The 27,343-nt window shown below is 44.6% G+C and overlaps 1 protein-coding gene and 1 pseudogene across 2 annotated transcripts; both read left to right on the top strand.

Annotated features, from left to right (window-relative positions):
* Positions 1 to 3,916: 3,916 nt before the first annotated feature.
* Positions 3,917 to 20,135, top strand: EEF1AKNMT (eEF1A lysine and N-terminal methyltransferase). 2 transcript variants are annotated; one of them, XM_030823972.1, is made up of 8 exons: positions 3,917 to 4,534; positions 6,158 to 6,917; positions 8,303 to 8,502; positions 10,161 to 10,356; positions 12,876 to 13,040; positions 14,440 to 14,658; positions 16,822 to 16,953; positions 18,900 to 20,135. In XM_030823972.1, the coding sequence occupies exons 1-8, from the start codon at positions 4,382 to 4,384 to the stop codon at positions 19,172 to 19,174; spliced, it is 2,100 nt and encodes a 699-aa protein (XP_030679832.1). In that variant the 5' UTR covers positions 3,917 to 4,381; the 3' UTR covers positions 19,175 to 20,135. The 2 variants fall into 2 exon arrangements, with proteins under 2 accessions (XP_030679832.1, XP_030679833.1); XM_030823973.1 differs by lacking the exon at positions 3,917 to 4,534 and adding an exon at positions 5,002 to 5,131 and having other exon boundaries at positions 18,900 to 20,133.
* Positions 20,136 to 25,786: 5,651 nt separating this feature from the next.
* On the top strand, positions 25,787 to 26,601 carry LOC115837607 (annotated as a pseudogene).
* Positions 26,602 to 27,343: the final 742 nt, after the last annotated feature.

Below are 27,343 nucleotides of genomic sequence, written 5' to 3'. Positions count from 1 at the left end.
TGACTTCCTGTGGCCCGACAGGGTGAAGCTAAATATGTGGAATACAAGACTTCTCAAAACCTGCCCTTTACCTCAGCCTCTAGTTGTATCTTCTGCTGCTTTCTCCCCACTGTGACCTTCTGCCCCAACCACACATACTCTCTCTCTCTTTCTCTCCTCTGTTTATGTTCTGTATTAGTTTCCTATCACTACTGTAACAAATTACCAAAAACTAGTACCATATGCAATACAAATTTATTATCTTACATCTGGATCAGTCAGAAGTCTGACAAGTCTCAATAAATTAAAATCAAGGTGTCAGCAGGGCCGTATTTCTTCTGGAGGCTCTACAGGATAATCCATTTCTTTTCCTTTTCCAGGTTCTAGAGGTCACCACCTTTCCTTGGTTCATGGCTGCTTTCCTTCATCTTCAAAGCCAGAAACATTGGGCCAAGCCCTTCTGTCTCTCCCTCTTCCACTTTAAAGGACCCTTGTGGCCCAGCCTGGCCAACATGGTGAGACTACTAAAAAAAAAATTAGCTGGGTGTGTGCACTCCTGTAATCCCCAGCTACTCAAGAGGCTGAGGCAGGAGAATTGCTTGAACCTGGGAGGCGGAGGTGGCAGTGAGCCAAGATCATGCCACTGCACTCCAGACTGGGCAACAGAGTAAGACTCCATCTCAAAACAAAAAAACAAAAAAACAGAAAGAAAATGAAAAAGGACCCTTGTGATTACATTGAGCTCAGTTAGATAATCTTGCTACGTCAGCTGATTAGCATCCTTAATTGCATCTACAACCTTAATTCTTCTTTGCCTTGTAATCTGTTACCTTCACAGTTTCAGTTCAGGGGATTAGGAGGTAGATATCTTTGGGGGAGCATTATTTTGCCTCTCTCATCCTCTGCCTACCAAATTGTCAGAGATGCTTTTTATTTCCTCTTTCTTATTTTACAATTAATCGTAGTAACAATCAATTGAATATTATTACCACAATTATGAGTATGTTTCAATTAAGTAAGTTTGACTGTAAATTATATATCCAGAGGTCTGGATTTATATTTTTAGGAAAAAACTCCACAATTCTGAATGGCTTTATCTAAATTTAGCTTGCATTTTAAATCATATTTTTAACCACTCTGGGGATCCTAATAAAACACAAAGCATTTTAACATCTTATTGGCTTAAATTAACTAAGTATACTAATGATAACACATACCTATCAAATATATTTCATAGTTAAATCTTGAGAGAAATAAGCTTCAAATAAGTATTTTGAAAGGTTAACGCTAGGGTCTAATGTTACAATGTATCTAAAATATTTCTGTGTTAATCTTACAATTTTAGAAAATCTTTAGTATGTTTTAGCTTAAAATGTTCTGGTTGTAATCACTTTTTTAGGCTCACAGAAGGGAGGCAGGCACAGATGGAAAAAGGTAAGTTACTTACCTTCTTGGTCTGAAAAACACTGCAAACTGTCATCATACTTTTAGAGCATCAAATACCGGGCTGGAGCTTGGGCTGTGATAGAAATAACTTCCTCTTTTCTAATAACGTGACCTTAACAGAACAGACAATGGAGACAGAGGGAAAAGCAGCAGCCAAAAGTTCTTGTAAAGGTTCCAGAGGGTGAACCATGCTTTTTGGTTTTTCACCTATGTCATGCTGATATTAAGCAGTCAGATTATATAATATTTTTGTCCCTTCCTCAGGGAAGCCTTCTCTGGTCACCCCCTAGATCAGTAGAGGTCACAAAGATATACTACCATGGAATGGTATGGTTCCCCTTCACAGCACTTATAACCCCCATTACAGACTATTTTTGTAATTGTTTAATGTGCCCTCCACGTGATTATCATGCTTACCACTGCATCCTTAGCTTCTACCACAGTGATTGGCCCCTATTAGACAATTAAAATATTTGTTGAATTGAACTGAATAAAGCTTTGGGGGGCACAGAGCAGCTGCTATGGTTTTTGTTTGTTTTTGTTGTTGTAGTTTTTGAGAGGGAGTCTCCCTCTGTTGGCCAGGATGGAGTGCGGTGGCGCAATCTCTTGGCTCACTGCAACCTCCGCCTCTGGGGTTCAAGTGATTCTCCTGTCTCAGCCTCCTGAGTAGCTGGGACTACAGGCACACACAACCACGCCCGGCTAATTGTTGTATTTTTATTAGAGACATGGTTTCACCATGTTGGCCAGGCTGATCTCAAACTCCTGATCTCAAGTGATCCGCCCGCCTCGGCCTACCAAAGTGGTAGGATTACAGGCGGAGCCACCGCACGTGGCTGCTATGGTGTTTTGCTTCTTTGGTATCGTGTAGCACATTCAGTACAAGTGAATGTCCTCCACTCTCAATAAGTGCTTCCTAAAGAACCCACATTTCACCCACTCAGAACCTTGCATGGTGTAGTAGCTGAAGCTACTACTTCAAGGACTCCTTCTCTTTATCTTGGGTAGAGAGGAACAATGTGAACTCAGCAAAGGGAGCATGAAAACAGATTTTCTCTTGTTACTTGTAGAAAGCTTTTAGATTTATCATTGAAAATTGCGAATTTGGAACCATATCCATTTTGACTTATCTCTTAATTGTATTTTAAAACAGTGGTTCTCAAAAAAGTGTGGTTCCGGGACCAACATCATCAGCATCGTGGGAACTTGTTAGAAACACAAATCCTTGGGCCTCACCACTGAACTAATGACTTAGAACAGGGGTGGGACTGGGGGAATTCTGTGTTTTAACAAGTCCTCCAGGTGATTCTGACGCATGCCAGTTTGAGAATCACTTTTTAAAACCAATGTTTAAATCCAATCTAACCTACTTAACTATTAACAGTCTACCTGGCTATCTACCTGTGCTAGTGTAGTATGTAACAGCCCACAGCACACATGCTCAATTCCAAGCCTATCTGCTCTCCTCAATCTGTATATTCCTCCTGCAATTTATCATGGTATGAAAGGCCCAGTGATACACATATCTGGTCATTTTCAAATAGTGCCTGCCGGCATAGTGGCTCACACCAGTCATCCCAGCAGTTTGGTAGGGTGAGGCGAGATAATCACTTGAGCTCAGGAGTTTGAGACCAGCCCGGACAACATGGAGAAACCCCATTTCTACAATATATATATATATATAAAAGCCAGCGGTAGTGGCGTGCTACTTGGGAGGCTGAGGTGGGAGGATCCCCTGACCCCTGGGAGGTGGAGACTGCAGTGAGCCATGACTGCACCATTGCAGTCCAATCTGGGCGACAGAGAGACCCTGTCTGAAAAAAAAGTGTCCTTCACAGAAGCTTCCTCAGGGTATTAGCATGAGCATGTGAAACTACAGTATGTTTATCAAACACATAAAATAAGCAGTTATACATAACGTCAGAATAACACAAGGAGGCCAATTGTCAAAATGAAAGGCTAGAGTTTTGCATGCTGTGCTTTGAGGAGAGAAGGAAGAGGGAGAAGAGTCACCTCTGAATGCCTAGTTGTTACTGTTTCCTCCTGAATTTTCACGTTATTACACTTTTGATAGCAGAATCCTGTATTTTGGTGCAGAGGTGGCAAAACAACGCGGAGGGTGGTGGTGCGCAGAAGCTGACAGGGTTGGAATGTGCAGCGTTTTTACGACGGACTGGCTTTACTCATTTCCTGCCTCACTTCTCTCCTATCTGTATAGGTTTTTCTTTTCGTCCTCCTCTACCAGTACGCTCCCGCCTGCCGCGCTCCGCCCCTGTGTGGCGCACGATCGGAGTCAGTGATTAAGCCGGCTCCAAGACGAAGCGGCCGCCGAGCCCGGGAAGCAAGAGCGCTCTCCGCCCCGCCTGGAGGGAGGGCCCAACCACAGCACAGCCGCGCTCACTCGGCGCCCGGACGTGACTTAGTTCTCACAGAGGGCCGGCCTCTTCCGCCACAACTGCGGCCCGCGGTCCCGCCCCGTCCAGTGAATGGTCGGCCGGCCTCAGGTCAAAAAGGCGTTTAGGTGCCTGCGACGGAGCCTCCGGAAAAAGGCGAGCACGTCGCAGGCAATGAGGTGATAGAAACGCAAAGCGGCGACCAATGACTAGCTGGGGTGGGCTGGGCCGGCCGAAGAATCACGAGGCCTCGCACCCGGATATGGTTGCTGGGCTCGGAAATCTAGCTCAGGAAAAGTGTGAGGGGCTCTTCACGTGGGGAAGGGACAGCAGGCGCGGAGGAGGGGGCGAGCGTGTGTGAGACTCAGTGGCCCGTGCGTACGTTTGTCGTGTAAGGGTCATTCCTGGGATTTGGAGTGGGGGAACAAATGAATGTGGCTGTTTTTCCGTGGAAAGAATTCCCACTGCAGTGTCCTGGAGCCTGCGTGTGGTGGGCAAGCTCCTCAGATGGTACCTCACAGGGAGTAGGGGGATCTTGAAAACGCAACTCCGGCAGTAGGAACATGAACCTCTTACCTAAAAGTTCCAAGGAGTTTGGCTCCGTTGACTACTGGGAGAAGTTCTTCCAGCAGCGAGGAAAGAAAGCTTTCGAGTGGTATGGAACCTACCTGGAACTGTGCGGGGTGCTACACAAATATATCAAGCCCAGGGAAAAGGTGAGGAGCGCAGCCTGGCAGTCCTTCGTACGTGCTCCGGAAGGTGGGAACTGGTAACAGGAATCTTGCACTTGGTGGACAGTGACAGGCGGGAGGATCCTAGTTGGACGCATATTTCAGCATTTCCTGCATTGTTCCTGCTAAAAGACAAACTAATACTCTTTCAGGCCGGGCGCGGAGGCTCACACCTGTAATCCCAACACTTTGGGAGACCGAGGTGGGAGGATCGCTTGAGCCCAGGAGTTAAAGACCAGCCTGGGGAACATGAGACCTCGTCTCTACAAAAAATGAAAAAAATAGCCGGGCGTGGTGGCGCGCATCTGTATTTCCAGCTACTCGGGAGGCTTAGGCGGGAGGATCGCTTGAGCCCAGGAGGTCGAGGCTGCAGTGAGCCATGATCACGCCACTGCACTCCAGCCTGGGTGACAGAGTGAGACCCTGTATCAAAAAAAAAAAAAATTTTTTTTTTAAAGGTTTTCAGATAATAGACCTCCCACCCCAGCTCATTCTTGGATTAATAACCCTACTTGAAGGGTGACTTCCCATCTTGAAAGTATGTTCTTCTGTCACTGTGCATTCCTGTGCAACCTGCAGCAGGTGTGACTTTGTGTGTGAATTTCTTTTTCAAATAGTTGTTGAGTGCGCCCCAAATTTCAGGCACTGTGCTCAGTCCTTAAGCTATAAGAGCATTAAGACATAAACCCTGCACATGTTCCAGAAGTGAAACGTGATAAGTTCAATAATGGGTTTGGTATAGGTGAGATTGTACTGGACGTAGGGAAGGAGGAAAGGGAGAAAACTAACATTTGTGGGGAAGCTTTATGTGCCAAGCCTTATGTTGAGTGCTGTGTATGTGCATGTGCAATCTTTGAATTCTCATCATAAACTCAGGTGAGTGGCCATGCATACATTTTACAGATGAGGAAACAGGCCCCGAGAGCCACTTTTTTTTTTTTTTTTTTTTTGCCCAAGATCATGCCCAAGTGGTCATGTGGGGATTTAAACTCAGGCCTGTCTGGCTCCAGAGCATATGCACATCTCTTTGTACCATGCTTTTCCAAAGATGGCAATATCAGAATTTCTAAGTTAGAATGGGAGATTGCTCCCTGGAGAGGGAGACAACAATCTGAATTTTAAGTTTGGCTTCAGAAGATAGCCGAATATCATGAGATGGAATCTGTGATGGAAGTAAGATTTGAATCCTCACAAAGTGTACTATATTGTCTAATGGAGCCAAAGGCATGAGTAGATTGAGGAAATAGGGTTATTCCTGGCCTAGGATTTCAACTGTAACTCTATATTTGGATTCTCTGACTTCCTATTAATTCCTAATAAGTGCATGTTTTAGAGAAAAGAACAATTATGATTAATTTGTTTGTGCAACACAAAGCCCATTCTTATATAACCTGTATTGTAGCTGAATGTGGTTTTCACTAGCAAGTATATGTGGTGTTTCAAGATAGAGTCTAGAATCAACTCTACAATGTTGCTCTTTCTCTGGCAGTAGCATGTCCACCTTCTGAAAATGCGACTCAGCCAAGGTGAGACTTGATTCCTTGAAGTACCTGAAGTACAGTCCTTTGCTTTGATTACCTCCCTCTTGTCTGTGAATTTTTTCTCCAGGTGCTGGTGATTGGGTGTGGCAACTCAGAACTGAGTGAGCAACTGTATGATGTGGGCTATCGGGATATAGTGAACATCGACATCAGTGAGGTTGTCATCAAGCAAATGAAGGAATGTAATGCCACCCGACGGCCCCAGATGAGCTTCTTGAAGATGGACATGACGCAGATGGAGTTTCCTGATGCCTCGTTCCAGGTGGTGTTGGACAAGGGCACCCTGGATGCTGTCCTGACAGATGAGGAAGAGAAGACCTTGCAACAGGTGGACAGGATGCTGGCTGAGGTTGGCCGTGTCCTGCAGGTGGGCGGTCGCTATCTCTGCATCTCCCTGGCTCAGGCTCACATCCTGAAGAAAGCAGTGGGCCACTTCTCCCGGGAGGGGTGGATGGTGAGGGTGCACCAAGTGGCCAACAGCCAGGACCAGGTGTTGGAAGCAGAGCCTCAGTTCTCCTTGCCGGTCTTTGCCTTCATCATGACCAAGTTCAGGCCAGTCCCTGGCTCTGCCCTTCAGATTTTTGAGCTGTGTGCTCAGGAGCAGGGCAAGCCTGTGCGGCTGGAGAGTGCCGAGCAGCTGGCCGAGGCGGTGCGGGAGCGGCAGCAGTATGCCTGGCTGTGCAGCCAGCTGCGCCGCAAGGCCAGGCTGGGGAGTGTGTCTCTGGACTTGTGCGATGGGGACACGGGGGAGCCACGCTACACCCTCCACGTGGTGGACAGCCCCACTGTGAAACCATCGCGGGACAATCATTTTGCGATTTTCATCAGTGAGTTGGGATTGCTCCCTCTCTTCCCTGGAGGGGCTGGCTTACAGGGGCTGGGGCTTGGGCTGGGGCTGGGCTGGGGCTGGGGCTGAGGCTGGGCTGGGGCTTTGGTGGGATTCTGGACTGTTTTTATCTTGCAGGGGTTTGTACTTCCAGAGGATTAGACTACCCAAGGCATGATGAAAGGAGAGTAATAGCTCTCTAGCAACCTACTTCAAGTTGAGACCTGTTCCTTTTCATCTGCCATTGCAAAGGCTTGATGAAGTGTGAGAATGGGGTTAGTAGGGAAGAGAGAGAATAGAGATAAATTTAGGAGGTCACATATGACATAGAGATGCTAGTTACTTTGTAGCATGGATTAATGGAAGTAATGCTGGACTAGCAAGTCTAAGACATAGGTTCTAGTCCCAGCTGTAGCCTGTGAGCTGCAGGACCTGGGGAAGTTGCTGTGCTTCTCTGCGAAATTTAGAGAGGCAGCATAGGGTAGCAGCTAAAAAAGTGAGCTCTGGAACCAGACTGTTTGGGTTTCAGTTTTGGCTCAGTCATTTCCTGATGGTGTGACATTAGACAGGTTACTTTTCTTTCTCTGTCTCGATGGGATTGTAACTCTGGTGTAGTTGTGAGAGGTATGAAAGCTCTTAGAAATGGTACCTGGCCTTGGAAGTGCCGTGTAAATGTTAGCCATTATTACTGAAAGCAGTAAGTTATATCAGATTTATCTTAATAAGGATTAAAAAAGATAGGAGGAAATGCTTTCAAAAGTAGAACATTGTAGACAAATGCAAAGTGTTTATGGTCTTGGTGTTATGGTAATTTGTTTCCTGGTGACTGAGCCAGTTTTTCAAGTATTCTGTAATTCTGTCTGTGTGTGGAAATAAATAGTGCAGTGAATACAAGCGTGGGTAGAGTCTGGGGCTAGACTGCCTGGGTTTGAGTCCCAGCTTCACCATTTACTTATTGTGTGAAGTTGGGCAAATAGTGTAACTTCTGTTTCTCAGTTTCCTCATATGTAAAAATGGGAATAATACTACTACTTGCATCTTGGACTGTTGGAGGATTCCATTAATATATATTTGTCAACAGCTTGGAGTCACGCCTGGCATGACTTATTTGTGTTGGCATTATTGCTGTTTTTCTTGTGGTAGGTGCCTGCCTCCTTCCCCTACAGACATGCCCACACTTCTTCTCCACCCTTGGTCCTGCCTCATGTCTGATGGGTGGCTTTGCCCTAGGTGTTGTGAACTAGAGAATTGTTAGCTCCTCAGTGGGTCACAGGTGGGGAAGATGCTGGTCTTGGACAGAGAAACTGGCTCCCTGCCATTTGGGCCATATTGGTTGTGGGCTTGAACACTTTCCAGGACTCCCTGTAACCAAGTTCTTTTTTCTAGTCCCCCAGGGCCGGGAGACCGAGTGGCTCTTTGGCATGGATGAGGGCCGGAAACAGCTGGCGGCCAGTGCTGGCTTCAGGAGGTTGATTACAGTGGCCCTTCACCGAGGTCAGCAGTATGAAAGCATGGACCACATCCAAGCTGAGTTGTCGGCTAGAGTCATGGAGCTGGCCCCAGCTGGGATGCCCACCCAGCAGCAGGTAACAAAGCTTTCGTATGGCTTTCATGGGTCTCTGAAGTCATGTTAGCAGCCAGGGAGGCAGAGGGAACCTTGGCAGGAGCTAGGACTAGAGTCTGTGACTCTCATCTAATCCTGGAGGGGTATCAGCAGCTCAGGGTTAAATGGCAGGGAAACACTGTTCTTTGCCCCAGGCAATGAGAGGAAAGTGGGCACAGTAGTGTCCGTGTCTGGGGGAGCCTCTCAGACTCCATAGACATGGCAGGACGGAAATGCTCTACATGTTGTGGGCTCCAGTTCTTCCTAATTTTAGTTGCTCTGACTGTGGGTTTCTCCTTCCACACTGGACTTTCTTGGTCATTTTGCTTCTTAGAACTATCATTATCTGAGGGTATAAATGGGAGAGGACCAAAACAGCTCAGCACAGTTATCCAGGTATTCGCATTGCTGGTCAGGTGTTTTACTGGGAAGGAAACTGAAGGTTTTTGCCTAAGTGATGATACGGTATTATCAGTTAACACCAACTGTCTTGTGCTATCCTGGTCACCATGGGTAACGAACAAGTGATTTTACTGCAAGAACTTCATGATGAGGAGTTGATCCTTTTTTTCTCTTTTTTGAGATAGGGTCTTGCTCTGTTGCCCAGGCTGGACTGGAGTTCAGTGGCGTGATCACGGCTCACTGCAGCCTCAGCCTCAACCTCCTGGGTTCAAACCATCCTCCCACCTCAGCCTCTGGTAGTAGCTGGGACTATAGGTGCAAGCCACCATACCTGGCTAGTTTTTTTTTTACATTTTTTGTAGAGACAGGGTCTCCCTATGTTGCCCAAGCTTTGATCCTTCTTGATAGGTGGGAAAGCAAAGGTATCTAAAGGCTTGGTGCAAATAGTAACAGATCTGAAAAAAAAGAATCCAGGCTCCTGGGTTCCTGGCCTGTGGTTTTGCCCACTAGGCTGACTCGTGTTTACAGATGAATGTATGTTTGATTCTTCCTGGCCAACTTTGGGGTTGGTGACCCCTATTTCAAGGAAGCCCAGATCCTCTGGGAAGCTTCATTTGTGACCTCTCACCAGTGCCTGAGTCTGCAGGGTCAGGAGATACTGGTGATTATTAAATAGTCTTACAGGTCTTTAAAAAAAGAAATAAAGATAGGAGGAAGGAGTGGGAAAGTTTAGGGGGAAAGTATATTTTTCTCCTAAGGTTCAGAAAAATGGGGGAAAAATAGATGAGAATAATTAGGGGAAAGGAAAATTTCTCTAGATTTGGAGTGGTTGTTTCTCCCATGGATTTTGTTATCTTTATTCTTGTGTAGATTCCTTCTCATAATCACAGCCCCTTCCTGAGGGTTCCCTCTAGCTTTTGTTATCCTGGACTATTGAGAGTTCTTTTAGGGGTTACTGATGAGAAAAACCCCTAAAAGAACTTGGGGAGAATCAGCTGCATCTCACTAGTTGTTTGGGAGATCTTTATGTGTTCAGTTGATTTTCAAAAGATGAATTAAACCTTTGAGATCGGTTCAAAGGCCCCAGAAAAGTACTTTAATAGAATGGCAAATCTGTGGAGTAGTTGTTGTCTAGAACCGTGGTATGGGGATGTATACACACAAAAGGGAAGGGGTTATAGTTTCTCTTATTTCCTAAATGAGCTGCTGTTTTGACCACATCTCTGGTTGTACCTTCAGGTGCCCTTTCTGTCTGTGGGTGGGGACATTGGGGTCCGGACCGTTCAGCACCAAGACTGCAGCCCCTTGAGCGGTGACTATGTCATCGAGGACGTGCAAGGGGATGACAAGCGATACTTCCGTCGACTGATCTTCCTTAGCAACAGGAACGTGGTGCAGTCCGAAGCCAGGTTGCTGAAGGATGTGTCTCACAAAGGTGAGGTGTCATAGGCACGGTGATGGGACCCAAGTGGCCGTGGCATGGACTAGATTTCCTGGGAGCTTGGCCGAGATGTAGGACGGACCTGGGTGTCTGTGGGTTCTTAACCATCTGGACTCTTAGGGTGTGAGTAGCGATAAGCAGAGTATATTCTGTTCTTGAGCAGAGCCTGGCTCTGAAGTGATAATGGGCATGGGTAGTGAAACCAAATACATGAAATAATCACATTAATGTCTTCAGTTTAAAGGCATCTGTTTTGCAGGTGCTCCATGTACATCTGTGTATTGTTTCAATAGGCCTCTGTGAGGTGAGCCAGAACCATGGAAGTTGCAGGTGTGCCCTGCCCTCCATAGTGTGACTCACCTGTTTGAGAGGGTTTTGGATTGGCGGGTGACTTAGAAGCCATCTAGTATAGCACTGTTCAGTAAAACTGCCTGTGATGAAGGAGATGTTTAGTCCCTGAGTTTCTAATGTGGTCGCAACTAGCCATATGTAGTGCTGAGCGTTTGGAATGTGGCTAGTGTAATGAGGAACTGAATTTTAATTTTCTTTAATTCTAATTAATTTACATTTATATTTCAACAGCCACAGGGGGCTAGTGGCTAGTATTGGACAGTGTAGATCTAAACCATCTCTTCTAGGATCCCTTTAAGTGGTCTCCCAGCTGTCACTCAGCAACTCCCCCGATGGGGAATCAATAGTTTGTTATACGTGTGTTAGTTTGTATTTTAAAAGTGATACTTGCTCATTGAAATCACTTCAAAAGTCAAATATAGACAGTGAAAAGTGAATGCCCCTCACCTCTCCGTCTCCAGTGCATCTTCCCTGTCCAAGGCGCAGAGATTCAAGGATGGAAGCTGAAATGGCTCTCCTGATTCCCAGTTGTTCCCTTTGCCTAACTGGCCTGCCCTCATAGCAAGGCCATCTGGGAGGAGGGTGGAGACAGAGAATTGAGACGCTTGAGGTCATAGACTGGCTCTGAGCCTACAATCAAGTTACCCAGCGAAATGGTATTTTTCTTTAGGGGTTTTCCCTGGCCAAGAGCACCCAAGATTGTTGAGTTTCTGCCCTATTGTTTGGTCACTCTGGCTGCAGGTTGGTCCAGTTTCATCTCACTAAAATCTCAGTAAAATTGCTTAGAAGAACATTTTGCCCCTTTCAGTTTGGGTTTCAGGTTTTTTCACCATTGCCATGTTCCTTGACTTCTTGGTAGCACTTTGTTCTCATGGAAAGAACGTTCTCCTTCATGGTGTATTGGTGAGCAAGAAGGAGAGCATATTAAAAAGTTATTTAATATATCTGAAAAGCACCCCGACTCCACTCATCAGCACCTTTTACTGCTGGGGAATGCAGCTGATCCCTATGAAGACACAGCCATCTGTTTAGTATGATACTCTGGAGCAGTGAAGGGAGTGGTGAGAGGGAAAGTGGAGTGGCTTTTTAGGATTTGTTTCCTTTTTTGAATACTTGTGGTTTCCTTCTTCAGCAGAGGTTGGTAGTGCTACCTGTGTGGCATAGCAGAAAGATGATAGGTGATGGAGACAGGCAGTCCGAGGATCAACTCCTATCTCTACCATCTGCTGATTCCCTATTTACTTAACACTTCAGTGGCTCAGTGTGTTCATGTGCCAAGAATTGGAATGATAAGGTTGTTAGAAGAGCTAAAAAAATAAAAGTTATGGTATAGTAATTGGCACATAGGGGGTGAATAGTAACTTTACCTTTCTTTAAAAGACTTTATGAGTAATCTTTTCTCCTGTTAGTGACCTTATATTTCTTAGAGGGGAGGTACCAGGGCTCCTCAGTTGAATTTTCCCAGGTTTTTGAGTGTGCATTTGCCATTTCGTTTTCCAGCTTCCTTGTATCCATTGTATATGTTAAATGTTTAACGACTGTCTCTTTGTGGGGTGGGGTAGGGGGGGCACATCCTGATTTATAGTGTTTATCAGTTCTCTAGTATAAATACCACCACTGTATTTGTTTGTTTTACCATGCTTATAAAGGAATATCTGAGACTGGGTAATTTATAAAGAAAAGAAGTTTATTTTGCCTTATGGTTCTGCAGACTGTACAAGAAGCATGGTACCAACTTCTGCTTCTGGTGAGGCTTCAGGAAGCTTACAATTTTCACAGAAGGTGAAGGGAGAGCAGGTACATCACATAGCAAGAGAGGGAGCAAGAGAGATGCCAGGCTTTTTTCAACAACAGCTCTAGAGTGAGAACTCACACAATACCATGGGGAAGGCACCCAGCCATTCATGAGGGATCTGCCCCCGTGACCAGCATGGTGGCTCCGACATTGGGGATCACATTTCAACATGAGATTTGTAGGGGACAAACATCCAAATGATTTCACTACGGCCAGTTTCAAGCTATCAACATGATGTCAACCAGTTTGCAAAATTTTAACGATTGGGTCTTTTGAGTGTTCAAGCCATCCGGAGCACATTGCTGCCGGCAACGCTTGCTTCCGAGGACTAGTGTACTGAGCATAGGACTTCATATCTCTTGTTTAGCCGAGAAGAAGCGGAAAAAGGACAGGAAGAAGCAGCGGCCTGCTGATGCGGAGGACCTCCCTGCAGCCCCGGGGCAGTCCATTGATAAGAGTTACCTGTGTTGTGAACACCACAAAGCCATGATCGCTGGCCTTGCCCTGCTGAGAAACCCAGAGCTACTCCTAGGTGAGAGAGATGCCACTGCCTTCCACAGAAGGGAGCATAAAGATTACAGACCTAAACAATTGGTGTCACTTGCGTTGTAGTTGAAGAACAGCGATTACAAACTGCCAATATATCTTTCTTCATCTCAACCATGTTATAAGTTAATGACCATTCTAATTAACTGTTGCCTCAAACTCAACCTGTTATATTGAAATTGTATTGAAATATGTTAGAGTCTAAGTGGTATTTTTTCTGTTCATTTCTTTTTAAAATTAAGGTATATCATGTATTCAATGAGATATGTAAAAATACACAGATTTTAATTGTTCAGTTTTTCTGTAATGCATTATTTGAACAAAAGATGCAATTCTATCTTGAATTTCTACTTTCTGAAAAGATTCATATTATAGTTAATGCAGTCATAGCCTTATTGCTAATAGCAGGTTTGGATCTGACTGCATTAGTAAAAATGTTCATGTTTCTGTCTGTGATTGTAACCGTTTTCACCTGAAGTCCCTGAATGTGCCTTCTTGGAATACCCTATACTTTGTCCTATCTTAGTGTTGATGTATGTCACTAGAATCTTAGTTCTTAGATTTAATTCTCAGGGTCTGTCTCCTTCGGGTGACTTTTGTTGTCTTCCTTTGATCCCCCTGTGGTGGCCGTGCTCTGTGCTTAGGAGTAGGAGTTGGGCCTTTGTTTTCCTGTGATTTGTGGAACTTGAATGGCTTACCCTTACTTGGTGAGGGTGTCTGAGAAGACAGTGTGGCCTTTTGAGTCAAGGGCAAGGGGCATTGTACCCTGTTGCCTTGTAATCATGAGCAAGATTGCTTGGCCACTCTTCTTCCCTTTCCTAGAGAGGGTCTAATAATTCTTATAGTGAGGAAGTCTTTTTTTTTGAGACAGGGATTCACTCCTGCCCAGGCTGGAGTGCAGTGGTATGATCGCAGCTTATTACAGCCTTGACCTCCTCAGGCTCCCACCTCAGCTTACCGTGTAGCTGGTACCACAGGTGTGTGTCACCATGCCCAGTTAATTTTTCTACTTTCTGTAGACAGGATTTCGCCATGTTGCCCAGGCTGGTCTCGAACTCCTGAACTCAAGAAATCTGCCCACCTCGGCCTCCCAAAGTGCTGGGATTACAGGTGTGAGCCACTGCCCCTGGCCACTTTGAGATCTTTAAGAGACAATAATAATAACACACTAGTTCATCTTCTGGATCTAGTCATCATGAATCCAGGATTGAGTTATCAGATGTCAAACTGACTCCTAGATTTCTGAAATGAGACAGGGAGACCTCTAAATCTTGTATCCCCTGAGTGGAGACAGTGAGCTGACTTTCCCTTTTGCCTTCCCTGAGGCTGGTACAGAATTTTGCAGTGGACAGGTGGCAATGTGATGCTCTATTCTTTTCTTACAGAGATCCCACTGGCATTGTTGGTGGTAGGCCTGGGCGGGGGCAGCCTCCCCCTCTTTGTCCACGATCATTTTCCAAAGTCCTGCATCGATGCTGTGGAGATCGACCCCTCCATGTTGGAAGTGGCCACCCAGTGGTTTGGCTTCTCCCAGAGTGACCGAATGAAGGTCCACATTGCAGATGGCCTGGACTATATCACCAGCCGGGCAGGAGAAGGAGAAGGTACTGCTCTTGGAGCATTTGAAGGGGTGTTGAGGGATGAATGATCCGACATTGTCAGGCCCGCAAGGGCCTCTACGGTTTATCTCTAAGAGAGTGGCATGAGTATCGTTCCAGTCTTCAGCCTGTTCATTTGTTGATATACTTATGCACTAGAGTACCAGCTATATGCTTAGCACTGTGTTAGGTGTGAATGTATAGCAATAAGTAAAACAGGCCATTCCTGCCCTTATGGTGCTAACAGACCAGTGGGCTTTTTTCTGACCTGTAACCTCGTCATTTCCTCACCATCTTAAGAAACCTGAAGTCTAACTGGGCAAAGAAACAGAGAAGAAAGGGTGGAATGTGTGTTGGGAGGTGTTTCTTATAAATATTTCAACTGGAGGTAAAGCCAGAAATAGAGCAAAACAGTATTCATGTAAGATCAGTGGTATACAACCTCAGGGTCCGACATTTGGTAATGTATGGAGACAATTTTTCGTTGTCACAAATCGGGGTGGGGGATGTTGCTACTGACATCTAACTGGTAGAGGTCTAGGATGCTAGTAGACATCTTACAATGTTCAGGACGGGCACTGATGACAGAATTACCTGGCCCAGAATTTCCACGGTGCTGAGGTGGAGAAACCTTGATGCAGATGCTACTCTGTGGGAATTTTGATAGGCCTTCTGCAACTAGAATTAAGGTTCCATTTGCTCTAGTAATTTGCATCCCAGATTTAGGACAAAAACCATAAGCATAATAATTTTCTGCAAAATACTAGGGACAGTAACTCTGCTTATTATACAGATAGGCTGCTGGTGAGTTTAGTACTTTCTGGAGCTCGAGTCCTTCGGGGAGAAGGCAGTTAGGTTGGTTCAGTTCTGTTCAGGACTGCCGGTCTGCTCATTCCATAACAGATACTCTGGTCTCACTAGATTAGAATATTTTCCAGTAAGGGTGTGGCAAACTAGGATGCCTGGGACAAGTATTGAACAGATGCTATCTTAATTTTAATTGCAAACTGAATTGAATTGTAACAGTTTCATAGGTTCCCTCTCTGAGGCTAGGGTTAGTTTAGGTGCCAAAGCCCAGATAGCTAATATGGTGAAGTATTTACAACAGTGCCATGCACATGGTAAGTACTTAATCCACGATGTTACTGCTCTTATTATCTATAGATTAGTTTTCAATGGCTCTGCCCATCTTCTGTAACACCAAAATGTTTCAGATTACTGGAGGGCTCAAGGCTGCAAATGCAGGCTATTGTTTTCCTTGGACTTTGATGAGCCAACATGTTCTCTTTGTAAGAAACCAAAATCAGATCTGTGCTATGAACAATGATAAGCATGCAGCAGTCCTAATTAAATACTTATTAATTATTGAATAATTATGACCACAGTCTCCAAATTTTCTAAAAACCTGTCAGTGGCATTGCAGACCTACCCCTTATAAAAACAATTTAACATTATAGTAAGGAGCAGATCCAATTCTTCATCAGTTCTTTCTCACCCATTTAGCAAAATCATTTCTTTCTTGAGTCAGCTGTTGTGCGTGGAGCTGCAAAGATAACACTAACTGAAATTTCAGAACATTTTCTCCTATGAGGCAAAATGTGCTGTTTTCAGAGTTAAAAGTTACCATTTGCTGGGTCAGCCCTTAAAGTCTTGGTCAGCTGCTTTGTCTAGATCAGTGGTTCTCAACTCTGACTGTATTTAGAATTACCTGGAAAGCTCAAGAAAAATACCAGAGGCTTCCCATCTCTCCTCCCATCTGCCCCCTACCACCCCAGGATATTTTATTCTGTTGGTTGGAGTGTAGTCCACATTAGAAGCTTCCCAAGGTGATTGTAATGTTCTGCCACAGTCAAAAGCCACTGGTGTTGATAGACTCTTAACCAAGAAATATTCATGCTAAACTGGACCCCATTAATGTTTTTGCCTTTGGAAGGTGCTTTTAAATGTGGAAGAAAGTTCCATCTTTACTATGAGACGCTCTGAACCCTGATGACAAGGACTCCCCTGGGCCACGATGTCAGTGCCCTTACAGGCAAACCACATCCTCCGTGTCATCCTTCTAACTTAGTCACTGTGCCCACCACTGGTAAAGAGGAGGTATAGTGTAGGAATGTAAATGGTATTATTTTATACAGCAAAGACAAGGACTTGTTTCCTTCTTTTTCCCAGCACGGCCTTGCTACGATGTCATAATGTTTGATGTTGACAGTAAGGACCCAACACTGGGAATGAGTTGTCCACCCCCAGCATTTGTGGAGCAATCTTTTCTACAGAAGGTTAAAAGCATCTTGACTCCTGAAGGTATGGAGAACAAAAGGTTGGAGAGGGAGGAGGGAAGGGACCATTAAAAAAAATTATCTTTTTAATTAAAAATGCACAGAGGTGCGAGCTCGATCAGTTTTTCCAAATTTAATACGCCCATTTACTAGCACTAGACACAGAAAATTTCCAGCTTGCCAGAAAGTCGTATCTCTTATCCTCTTTCAGTAACTTGTCCTTGCAAGAGTAATCACTATCTTAACATCTGTCCGCCCAGCTTAATTTTGCCTGTTCTTATTCTTTACATAAATGGAATCATATGGAAAGTTGAAATGTTCTCTTTTTTTTTTTTGAGACAGGTTTTGCTTTGTTTCCCAGGCTGGAGTTCAGTGGCATGATCATGGCTCACTGTAGCCTCAAACTCCTGGTCTCAAGGAATCCTCCCACCTCAGTCACCTGAGTAGCTGGGACTACAGCTGGATGCCACCATGCCTGGCTAATTTTTTTATTTTTACTTTTTGTAGAGACAGGATCTCACTATGTTGCCCAGGCTGGTCTCAAACTCCTACCCTCAAGTGATCCTCCTACCTTGGCCTCCCAAAGCGCTGGGATTACAGGCATGAGCCACAGAACTTGGCTGAATGTACTCTTTAAGTGTCCATTTTCTTTCACTCAACGTGATGTTTGTGAGACTCATTCACAGTGTTGTGTTTACATGGCTTATTTTTATTGCTGTGTTGTATCATGAAACTTAACACAATTCGCTTATTCATTCTACTGTTCGTATTTGGTTTGTTTCCTGTGTGGGTCTATTATAAGTAGTGCTGCCATTAACATTCTAGTATATGCCTTTTGATGAATTATGTTTTCAGATCTCTTGGGTATATACACAGGATTGTAATTGCTGGATCATAGGTTATGGGTATGTTTGGCTTTTGTAGATGCTACCACACAGTTTTGCAAAGTGGTTGTAGCAGTTCACACTCCCACCAGTATGGTGATGCTAGCTACTACATGATGCTTCCTACACGTGCTCTACTAGGCAGTGTGTTATTTAATCTTCATAGCAGTCCATTTTTGGATGAGGAAGCTGAGGTTGAAGATTTGCCAAGGTGATGCAAGGTAACAGTTGGGGCTCGAACCCAGTGCCTTTCCACCTCAAAACTGGAGCCTTTAATCCCTGTGTTAACAACCCTCTCGGTGTTTTTGATTTGGTGTAAGGCACTGTGGTAACTGGCTTGATTTGGAATCTTGATTGTCAGAAGTCAAGATAACCTTGGCCCTCTCACTGGTTAATAAATACTCTATGGTGTGTATGTCAAGAATGTAATATCCCTGTGGAGTGGGTAAATTTTTCTTTCGTAGGGAATCACTTTCTGTTGATCGATTGAGACAAAGTCTCATTCTGTCACCCAGGCTGGATTTTGGCTCGCTGCAACCTCTGCCTCCTGGGTTCAAGAGATTCTCCTGCCTCAGCCCCCCTAGCAGCTCCTGCCTCAGCCTCCCTAGCAGCTGGGATTACAGGTGTCCACCACCATGCCCAGCTAATTTTTATATTTTTAGTAGAGCCAGGGTTTCACCATTTTGGTCAGGCTGGTCTCAGACTCCTGACTTCAAGTGATCTGCCTGCCTCGGCCTCCCACAGTGATGGGATCATAGACATGAGCCACCATGCCCGGCTGGGAATCACTTCTTTCTCAAAGCAATTCTTGGGGAAACTGAGGCGTGGAGAATGGTAAAATAACATGTGAGCAGCACAGAAGAGCAAGAAATAAGGCTGAAGTTTGTTTATGGCTCACATGCTCCCCATGCTTTTCTCCATCTACCTTTCTATGCTGTGTATTCTCTGCAAACTCACCACCACCATAAGTGTGTTTTAGTCCACTAGTCTCCCTGGGACAGGAATTGGTATTTTCCTCAAAGCCGATCTTTGTCTCTGATATGTCTCCTGATGTGAGGTCATTCTGACTTTTCTTCCTACCCTATAGGTGTTTTTATTCTCAACCTCGTGTGCCGAGACTTGGGGCTAAAGGACTCAGTGCTTGCTGGGCTCAAGGCAGTGTTCCCCCTCCTATATGTCCGGCGAATTGAGGGTGAAGTGAACGAGATCCTGTTCTGTCAGCTACACCCTGAGCAAAAACTTGCCACACCAGAGCTCCTAGAAACAGCCCAGGCTTTGGAGCAGACCCTGAGGAAGCCTGGGAGGGGTTGGGATGACACGTATGTCTTGTCAGATATGCTCAAGATGGTAAAGATTGTGTGATTACTTAGGCCAAGCAGCCCTCTTGCCTAGACTGACCTTGGACTCCCAGCCTGCCACAGACTGAAGAAATACAACGCACAGTACTTTTTAAGCTTCGTATTTTTCTTGGTTTCACACTCAGCTACATGTGACCTCCAGCTTGGTGAGGTTGCCTGAAGATTAGGGAAAATAAAAATGTCCTTCCCGTCTTGTCCTCTTCAGTACCACTTGGGTTGGTTTGTCTTTGCTTCCTACACCATGTCCTTGAGTAGAATTCCCTGCTGAAGCCCCTGGCACACACTGCATGCCTTAACAAGTATGTGCAAGCCCCTCAGGACTCAAGACAGCCAAATTTTATTGCGTCTCTACTTATACTGGTTTGCTTTTGATTTATTCCTCTATTAGTTCTATAGGAGTAATCTCAAGTGAGACAGCAGAACAAGATGCCAAAAGACTATAAACAGAGTAAGGTTTCTATAGATGTGAGACAGATTTGAGAGAGCATTTACTCTGTCTCCCTGTAGATGAAACTGCTGCTGAAATGGTTCTAATTTTTAGGAATCTGCTAACCCACTTGATTATTTGACAGCTTTCCTTGATGACCCAAACCTTGTAGCCTAAGCCATTTGTTTTTTGCTCAGTGGAGGGAGTGTATGGACCTGGCCCCCTGGCTTTGCATGTCAGAGACCTGGCAGACTAAAGTCTCTAGTGTTTGTTTACTTACATTCGTTGAGTGACAGCTATGTGCCAGACTCTGCGTAAAGAGTGGTGGCAGAAGTGAAGATGTTTAAGAACGACCAAAAACATTAGTAATGAAAGTTAATGTGTTCTGGCATTCTTCTAAGTGGTTTACATGCAGTGTCTCATTTAATCTGAGATAAAGGGTAGTTAAGCCCAAACTATATCTAAACCCAAATCTCACTTGGCTGGAAACATCAATCTTAATCATTTATTGAGAACCATTAAACCAATGATTCCAAGACTGGCTTGAATTTTGTCTTTCCTAATTATACCAAGGTTGACTTAATGAGCAGTGCCATGGAAAATAGGCATTGTCACCATTCACCACCTGGCTCGTCTTTCCACAGGCCCTTTAAAAATGGACCCTGACCTTTCAGGTGAAGCATACAGATGCTCTTCAGCATACGATGGGGTTATACCCTGATAAATCCATCATAAGTAGAAAATGCATTTAATACCCTGATAACCCATTGTAAACTTGAAAAATTGTAAGTCAGAGACTGTCTGTATTTCAGTTAGGTTGTCATCCTTAGAAAATAGTGTCAGTCCATTAAGGAGAGGAGGGAGTGCAGAGAAGCGTTTTTAGATCTTATCCATTAGAAATACTTGGTTCCCTTTCTTTAGGAGGGGATCTTCCCCTGGAACCCTGTAATGGGAAGATTATCCCTCATGTCAGGTCTGTGTACCCCAGAGGACCTTTTGGCAAGTCCTTTCTTTTTTCTTCTTTTTTTTTTTTGGAGATAAGGTCTCTCTGTCACCCAGGCTGGAGCGCATTGGCGCCATCACGGCTCACTGCAGCCTTGAGCTTTTGGGCTCAGATAATCCTCCCAACTCTCAGCCTCCCAGGTAGCTGGGACTACAGCATGTACCACCATACCTGGCTCATTTTTTGTGGAGACATCCATCTGCCTTGGCCTCCCAAAGTGTTGAGATTACAGGTGTGAGCCACTGCGCCTGGCCACTCTTTTTTTTTTTTTTTCCTGGCCACTCTTTTTTTTTTTTTTTTTTTTTTTTATCTCTGAGCTTGTGCAGTGTCATGATGGGTTATAGAGAGCCAGGGTCTGAGTCAGAGGAGCTCGTCTGCCTGTCCTTGGTCAGATCACCCTCATGCTGTGCAGAGTTTGGAGCAGCACATTTGAGTGGCATGGCCAAGCTCTAGGCATTATCAGAACGATAAGGTCTCAATTACATCTTAGGGGGAATGGTCCACAGAGGCACGGATTTACATGTCGCTTCCCACATTTGGAGGTGGGAAGAGGCACTCATGGGTGGTGATTATCAAGACTTAAGTATAAAAGAAGAAGGAAATTGGTTATGTGCTGAAGGCTGGAGAAAGACCAAGGGACAGAAGTGAGGCAGTTTTCGGCTTAATTTCCTACAAAGGAAATTTGTACCAACGGAGACCAGTATGTTCACCAGAACACTTGGTGGCTGCAGCCTGCTTACTCAAACCCTAGTCTGACTCCCCTCTGGAGCTTGCTGGATTGTGAGGAAAGTTGTGTATATACAGACAGCCATTGGCCTGAATCCCATCTTTTCCACTGGAGAGCTTTTCACTTTTGCTTTAATGACAAGCAAATGGTTCCTTATGGGAATTTTGCCTAACTTTAGGGGTGAGCGCTCTAGAGGAGGGGAGAGGGTTAGAAGCTTCAATGCCTACCAGACCAAGCAAGTAACAAATATGTGGAGTGAGTGAGCCAGGTATAAAACAAAAAGGCTAGGATGAGACCTGTGGCAAACCAGAGAATAAATATCCCCTCTAAAGGCAGCGGCTGTCCCAGCTGAGCTGTCTTGCAGGAGCACTGTCTTAGCATAGCTAGGTCTTTAAGAGAAGCCAGAAATCTCGTGTGTGTGTGTGTGTGTGTGTGGTTAAAATGTTGGCCAATCAGTATACATTTTCAAGTTATAATCTATTTTGCATAGAGACAGATTATAGGGGAGATAGCCTACAGAATTCCTGAGAATCTGGCATGCACCCAGCTTCTGAGTAGAAAACAAGGAGCAAGCTGATAGCAAGGAGTTACAAAAGTCTGGAAAAGTCTTATCTATGACCTCAATTTTCTTTAATGGCTACAGCTGAGTGGGGATGGTCCCATCATCCTTGGGAGAGTGTACAATTTAGCTTCCCAGGACTATCAGAGAACTGAATGAGAATAAATCACGTGACAGTTTGCACCCTCACCCGCCCCCATCCTAAACAAGTTCTGTGACAATGTAAAATTGGTAAGTCTGCCTATTGCCCTTCTCTGCCTTTTTGCCCTTGTCCCCCACCAATTTTTCAGTGTATGCCTCCAGTCTTCTGTCATGGCTGCCTGCTAACTGGGCCTCTTCTCTTAAGTCTGTCTTCTTATGGATTGGGTAGACCAGTAGTTATTCTTTTTTTTTTTTTGGGGGGACAGATTCTCACTCTGTTGTCCAGACTGGAGTGAAGTGGCGTGATTTTGGCTCACTGCCACCTCTGCCTCCCAGGCTCAAGCAGTCCTCTTGCCTCAGCCTCCTGAATAGTTGGGACTATAGGCGCACACCACCATGCCCAGCTCATTTTTGTGTTTTTGGTAGAGACAGGGTTTCACCATGTTGTCCAGGCTGCTCTCGAACTCCTGGGCTCAAGCAATCTGCCTGCCTTGGCCTCCCAAAGTGCTAGGATTACAGATACGAGCCACGGTGCCTGGCAGAACCAGCAGTTATTCTCAGCTGCACGTTGGAGTCATCAGATACGGTAAGCAGAATAATGTTCTCCCAAAGATGTCCATGTCCTAATCCTTGCAACCTATGAATGTTACGTTACACTACACAACAAAGGGAAATTAATGTAGCAGATGGATTTGGTGTTGCTAATGAGCTGTCTTCAAAATAGGGAGATTATTTTGAGTAATCAGATACAGACACTGGGTGGACTCCACATAATCTCAAGGGTCTTAAAATGTGGAAGAAAGAGGCAGAAGAGTTAGTGTCAGAGTGAAGCAATGTGAGGAAGACTCACCAGTCATTGCTGGCTTTGAAGACCATAGGCCACTAGCTAAGGAACGTGGGCAGCCTCCAGAAGCTGGAGAAGGTAAGAAAACTAGAGCTTCCCTAGAGCTTCCAGCAGGGAATGCAACTCTATCAATACCTTGAGTGTAGCTCAGTGAGACCCATTTTGGACTTCTGATATGGAACTATAAGATAAGAATTTGTGTTGTTTTAAGCCCCAAAATTTGTAGTAACTTTACAGCAGCCATAGAAATTGAATATATCTGGGAAGCTTTAAAAAAAATGCCTAGGCCTGGCCCCACCCCCACAGACTCTGATTTAATTGGTCTGGGGTGCAGCCTGTGCATCAGAATTTTAAAAAAGCTTTCCAGGTGATGGATGCTGTTTTGCAGCCAAAATTGAGGACCCCTGGAGTAGAGGTTCTGTGGATGGATATGTTACAAGGTAAGGAGGAAAGAATTGCTAGTCGCATTAATGACTGCTGGCTTAGCTCTGAAATGTAAATATCAGCAGTCACTTGGTAATTGGAACATACTCCCCTCCCACCTTCACATTAGCCCACACCTTAGCTCTTTGCCCTTTGAGTGGATAGCAGTAGTGTGAGGAGTCAGCTTGTTGCATTGGACGATTTCCTCCATGGGGCACAGCAGCCTCACTCCCTGCTATAATTGGGCCCTGAGTGTACCTCCTAAGGACTGCTTAATAAAGCTCAAAGTCTAGTAAACCATAAGTCATGCAGTTTCCCTCTTGTGGCTTGTCTTGCCATTTGGTTCCTGCAGATTTGTTAACAGCTAAATGGTCGATAATAAAAACCATTAAGTTGGATTTTTCTTTTTTATATACCCAATTGGCATTTTTTTGGAGAGGTTGTTCTGTGCCAGACACTGTGCTTGTGTTGATAAAAAGAGGAAAGACAGCTTCTGCTCACCAACTAGCTGGGGAGCACAAATTACACAGCACGTGGATGAGTTCAGCAACCACCTGTGCATAAAGTGTAAGGGCAGCATACAAGATGGTCAGATGTTTGCTAAGAGTCTTCTTAGATCCTCTCGCTAGGCAGACAAAAAAATCCAGCCTCAATAAAAACTGCCCCCTTAAAGTGACTGAAGGCTGGACTCATGGTTTTGTTTTTCTAGCCCATGTCTCACTTGGTTCCTGTGCTTCCCACTAGATGGCACTAGAAATCACATTTAAGTGCTTGGGTGGCTGTAAAAAATTCTTCTTGGGAACCTGGCACTTCCAGGGGCTCTTTCACCTGAGCCATATTTCCTGTGTCTTTCTCTGGTCAATGAAGACAGACTTCTACTTTACCTGTTGTTCTCTTGCTTCACCTAGTACCCTATGCCCTCTGATCTTCCACCATCACCTGTTTTCCTGCCCATGCACATGGAGACAGCACCATTTTCTCCAATGGTGGAAGCCTGTATAAGGCAGAGATCCTTTTACCCCTACATCCCTGATTTTAGAAGTAATGGCAGGAAATACAGCAATGGAATAATGCTAGTAAGACATGAAGCTAGCGGCATATAAGAAGAAAAAAATGTAACAACATGCATCTAGGCCTGAGCTGGCATGTCTTCAAGTTTTCTGCCAAGATGTAAGTCATTTTTATCATAGTAGTAAATTGGTAGATAAATGTTAGTAGAAGTAAAATTTGATTGAAATAATGGATTTTTTTATGCAAACCTATCTGTAGTGGGTTGAATAGTGGCTCTAAAAAGACATATCCAAGTCTTAAACCCCAGAACCTATGAATGTGAGCTTATTTGGAAAAAGGGCCTTTGCAGATGTAATTAAGAATCTCAAGCTGAGATTATGTTGGATTGGAGTGGACCTTAAATCCAGTGATAAGGACTTAGAATGGAAGGGGAAATGAGACAAGGGAGACAGGGGAGAAGGACATATGAAGACAGAGGCAGATTGGCGAGACATCCCCACAAGCCAAAGAACAGCAAGGATTGCTAGCAGCTACCAGAAGCTAGGAAAGAGGCAAGGAATGATTCTCCCTCAGAGCCTCCGGAGGGACCCACCTCCTGACACTTTGCAGACTTCTGGCCTTTACATTTATGAGAGAATAAATGTCAGTTGTCTTAAGCCATCAAGTTTGTGGTAATTTGTTTCAGCAGCCTTGAGGAATGAATATATAGCCTAAAAGGGCTTTGTTTGTGCCACCCCACAGAACCAGAGAACCATTAATGCTAGTCTCATTAATGACTGCTGGCTTAGCTCTGAAATGCAAACATCAGCAGTCACTTGGTAATTGGAATATATTCCCCTCCCACCTTCACACTGGCCCACACCTTAGCCCCCTTGCCCTTTGAGTGGATGGCAGTAGTGTGAGGAGTTTGGCCTCCCAAAGTGCATGGGCTCTGGGCCACATGCTACCCCAGATGTGTTTAGCCTTCACCAGACATTTTAAATAAAATCTATCGATTAGAAAATCATTTTATACAAAAATCTATAAAATTTCTGGATTCTTTTGAGATTTTAGAAGCTCCTGTGATGACAGGCCCATGTTCATACTTGGCTGGAACTGGCAAGCATCTTTGCCTTGTGGATGGGTGGTGTTTGCCACAGTCCCCACTGCTCTCATCTGTGTTTTTCCTGCATTTATGTTACATGCCTGGTCCTGCAGGCATTTGAGTTTGTAGCTCCTACATATTTAGCAGGACAGGTAGGCTGGGAGACGCAGTCCCTTCTTTAGAACAAGGGGAAAGGAGTCCCTGGTTTTGTAGTCAGTAGTTCTGGGCGTTTTTTGTTATATAGCAGCACAGCTTAGAAGGTGGTTTCAAAATCCGGTTGCACAACAAAACCATCTGGGGTCCATTTCCTATATACTGATTCTGGACCATATCCCAGACCTACTGTGTTAGAATCTTGGGGGGGTGTGTGTGGGGGGTGGGGTGGGGGGGTGATGGAGTAGGACAGAGGTACAGCCAAGGAATCTGCATTTTTAAAACTCTCAAGCAATTCTGATAATAAACAGGCCTAGAAATAGCTGCCATAGGATATTATCTTTTAGCACTGAAAAGGGAGGCAGTTTGGGTTTTCTATTTCACTGGAGATCTTTGAGGCATGTTGTTTTTAAAAAAAGTCAAGATGGCAGAAGTGGAGCAGAAAAAGCAGTGAAACAGAAGAAGCAGACCTTGTGCAAGTTCATCTCCTGTGGTGTGCACCCCGACCTGCTGCTGGACTTGTCATGAGAGCAGCGAATGAAGCTGCACTGTGGCCTGTGGCAGAAGCAGCACTCGCTGCTGAAGTGCCTGCACAAGGGCAAGAAGTGGGCACTGCCTATGCAGAAGCCAGAGGTGGTGAACACGCATCTGCAGGACATGATCATCCTGCCCGAGATGGGAGACAAGATGGTGGGTAGCATGGTGGGCGTCTACAATGGCAAGGCATTCAACCAAGTGGAGGGCAAGCCCGAGAGGATTGGCCATTACCTCGATCACCTACAAGCTCGTGAAGCACTGCCTGGCCAGGCATCAGAGCCACCCACTCTTCCTGCTTCACCACCCTCAAGGATTCTGCTCAGCCAATAAAGGCACACACGTTTCTTAAATAAATAAATAAATAACAAAATGTCTTTTCTCATGGAAATGTGAATGATTGCAATATTTTGTGGAGCCAAGGGTTTGAATTAGTCAGGTTTGTTCTATTTGGGAAACCAAGAAACTTGGTTTCTATCTACAAACCAAGAGTGGCAAAACAAGATTGGTTCTTCAATAAAGGCATAAAACAAACACCTAATCAATATAGTGATATCTTTCATTTATCTAGGCAAGATGGTACAATACTCTGCATGGCCCCTTCAGCACATCAACAAGTCCTATAGCCCATCTTCTCTGTTTATTTTCATAAAAGCTGGAAATAATTATTTCAGAGTTGTAGATTAAATCTCAGCTGAACCAGTACTATGCCTACAAGATGGTACAGTACTCTGCAGGGCCCCTTCAGCAGGTCAACAAGTCCTATAGCCCACCTAGGTTCTGTTGAGGTTTAATCTATAACTCTGAAAAAAGCTGGAAATAATGATTTCCAGCTTTTATTCTCAAAAATAAGGCTTGGATCTCTACCAGTCTTCTGAGGATGCTAATAGACTACCCAGGAAGGAAGAAGGAAATTGTGAGGGTATTTAAAGAAGTTGTTAGGGGAAATGAAGTTGCTGCTATTTTGGTTAAGGAAGGTTACAATACATTTAATACTACAAAGCATTGCATACAGATTCAACTCATAAGGACTTTATTAAATGATTCTTTTATTCAATAAACATTTGTTGGAGGGCCTACTATGTATCAGGCACTTTTCTATTGCACTAGGAGTACTGTAATGAATAAAAGTAATAAAAGTCCTTGTTCATAAGCCTTATACTTAATGAAGAAAAATGAAAGGATAGCTTCATTAATGTGTGGCAGGTGCTTTTCATAGGAAGTATGACTGTTTTGTAGACTATATTAATTTATTAATTTTTAAGGC

The sequence above is a fragment of the Nomascus leucogenys genome, chromosome 12 (assembly GCF_006542625.1).
Source record: "Nomascus leucogenys isolate Asia chromosome 12, Asia_NLE_v1, whole genome shotgun sequence".
In the NCBI taxonomy this organism is placed as follows: Eukaryota; Metazoa; Chordata; class Mammalia; order Primates; family Hylobatidae; genus Nomascus; species Nomascus leucogenys.
The sequence above is the reverse complement of the archived record's forward strand: the minus strand, read 5'-3'. Positions and strand labels throughout refer to the sequence as shown.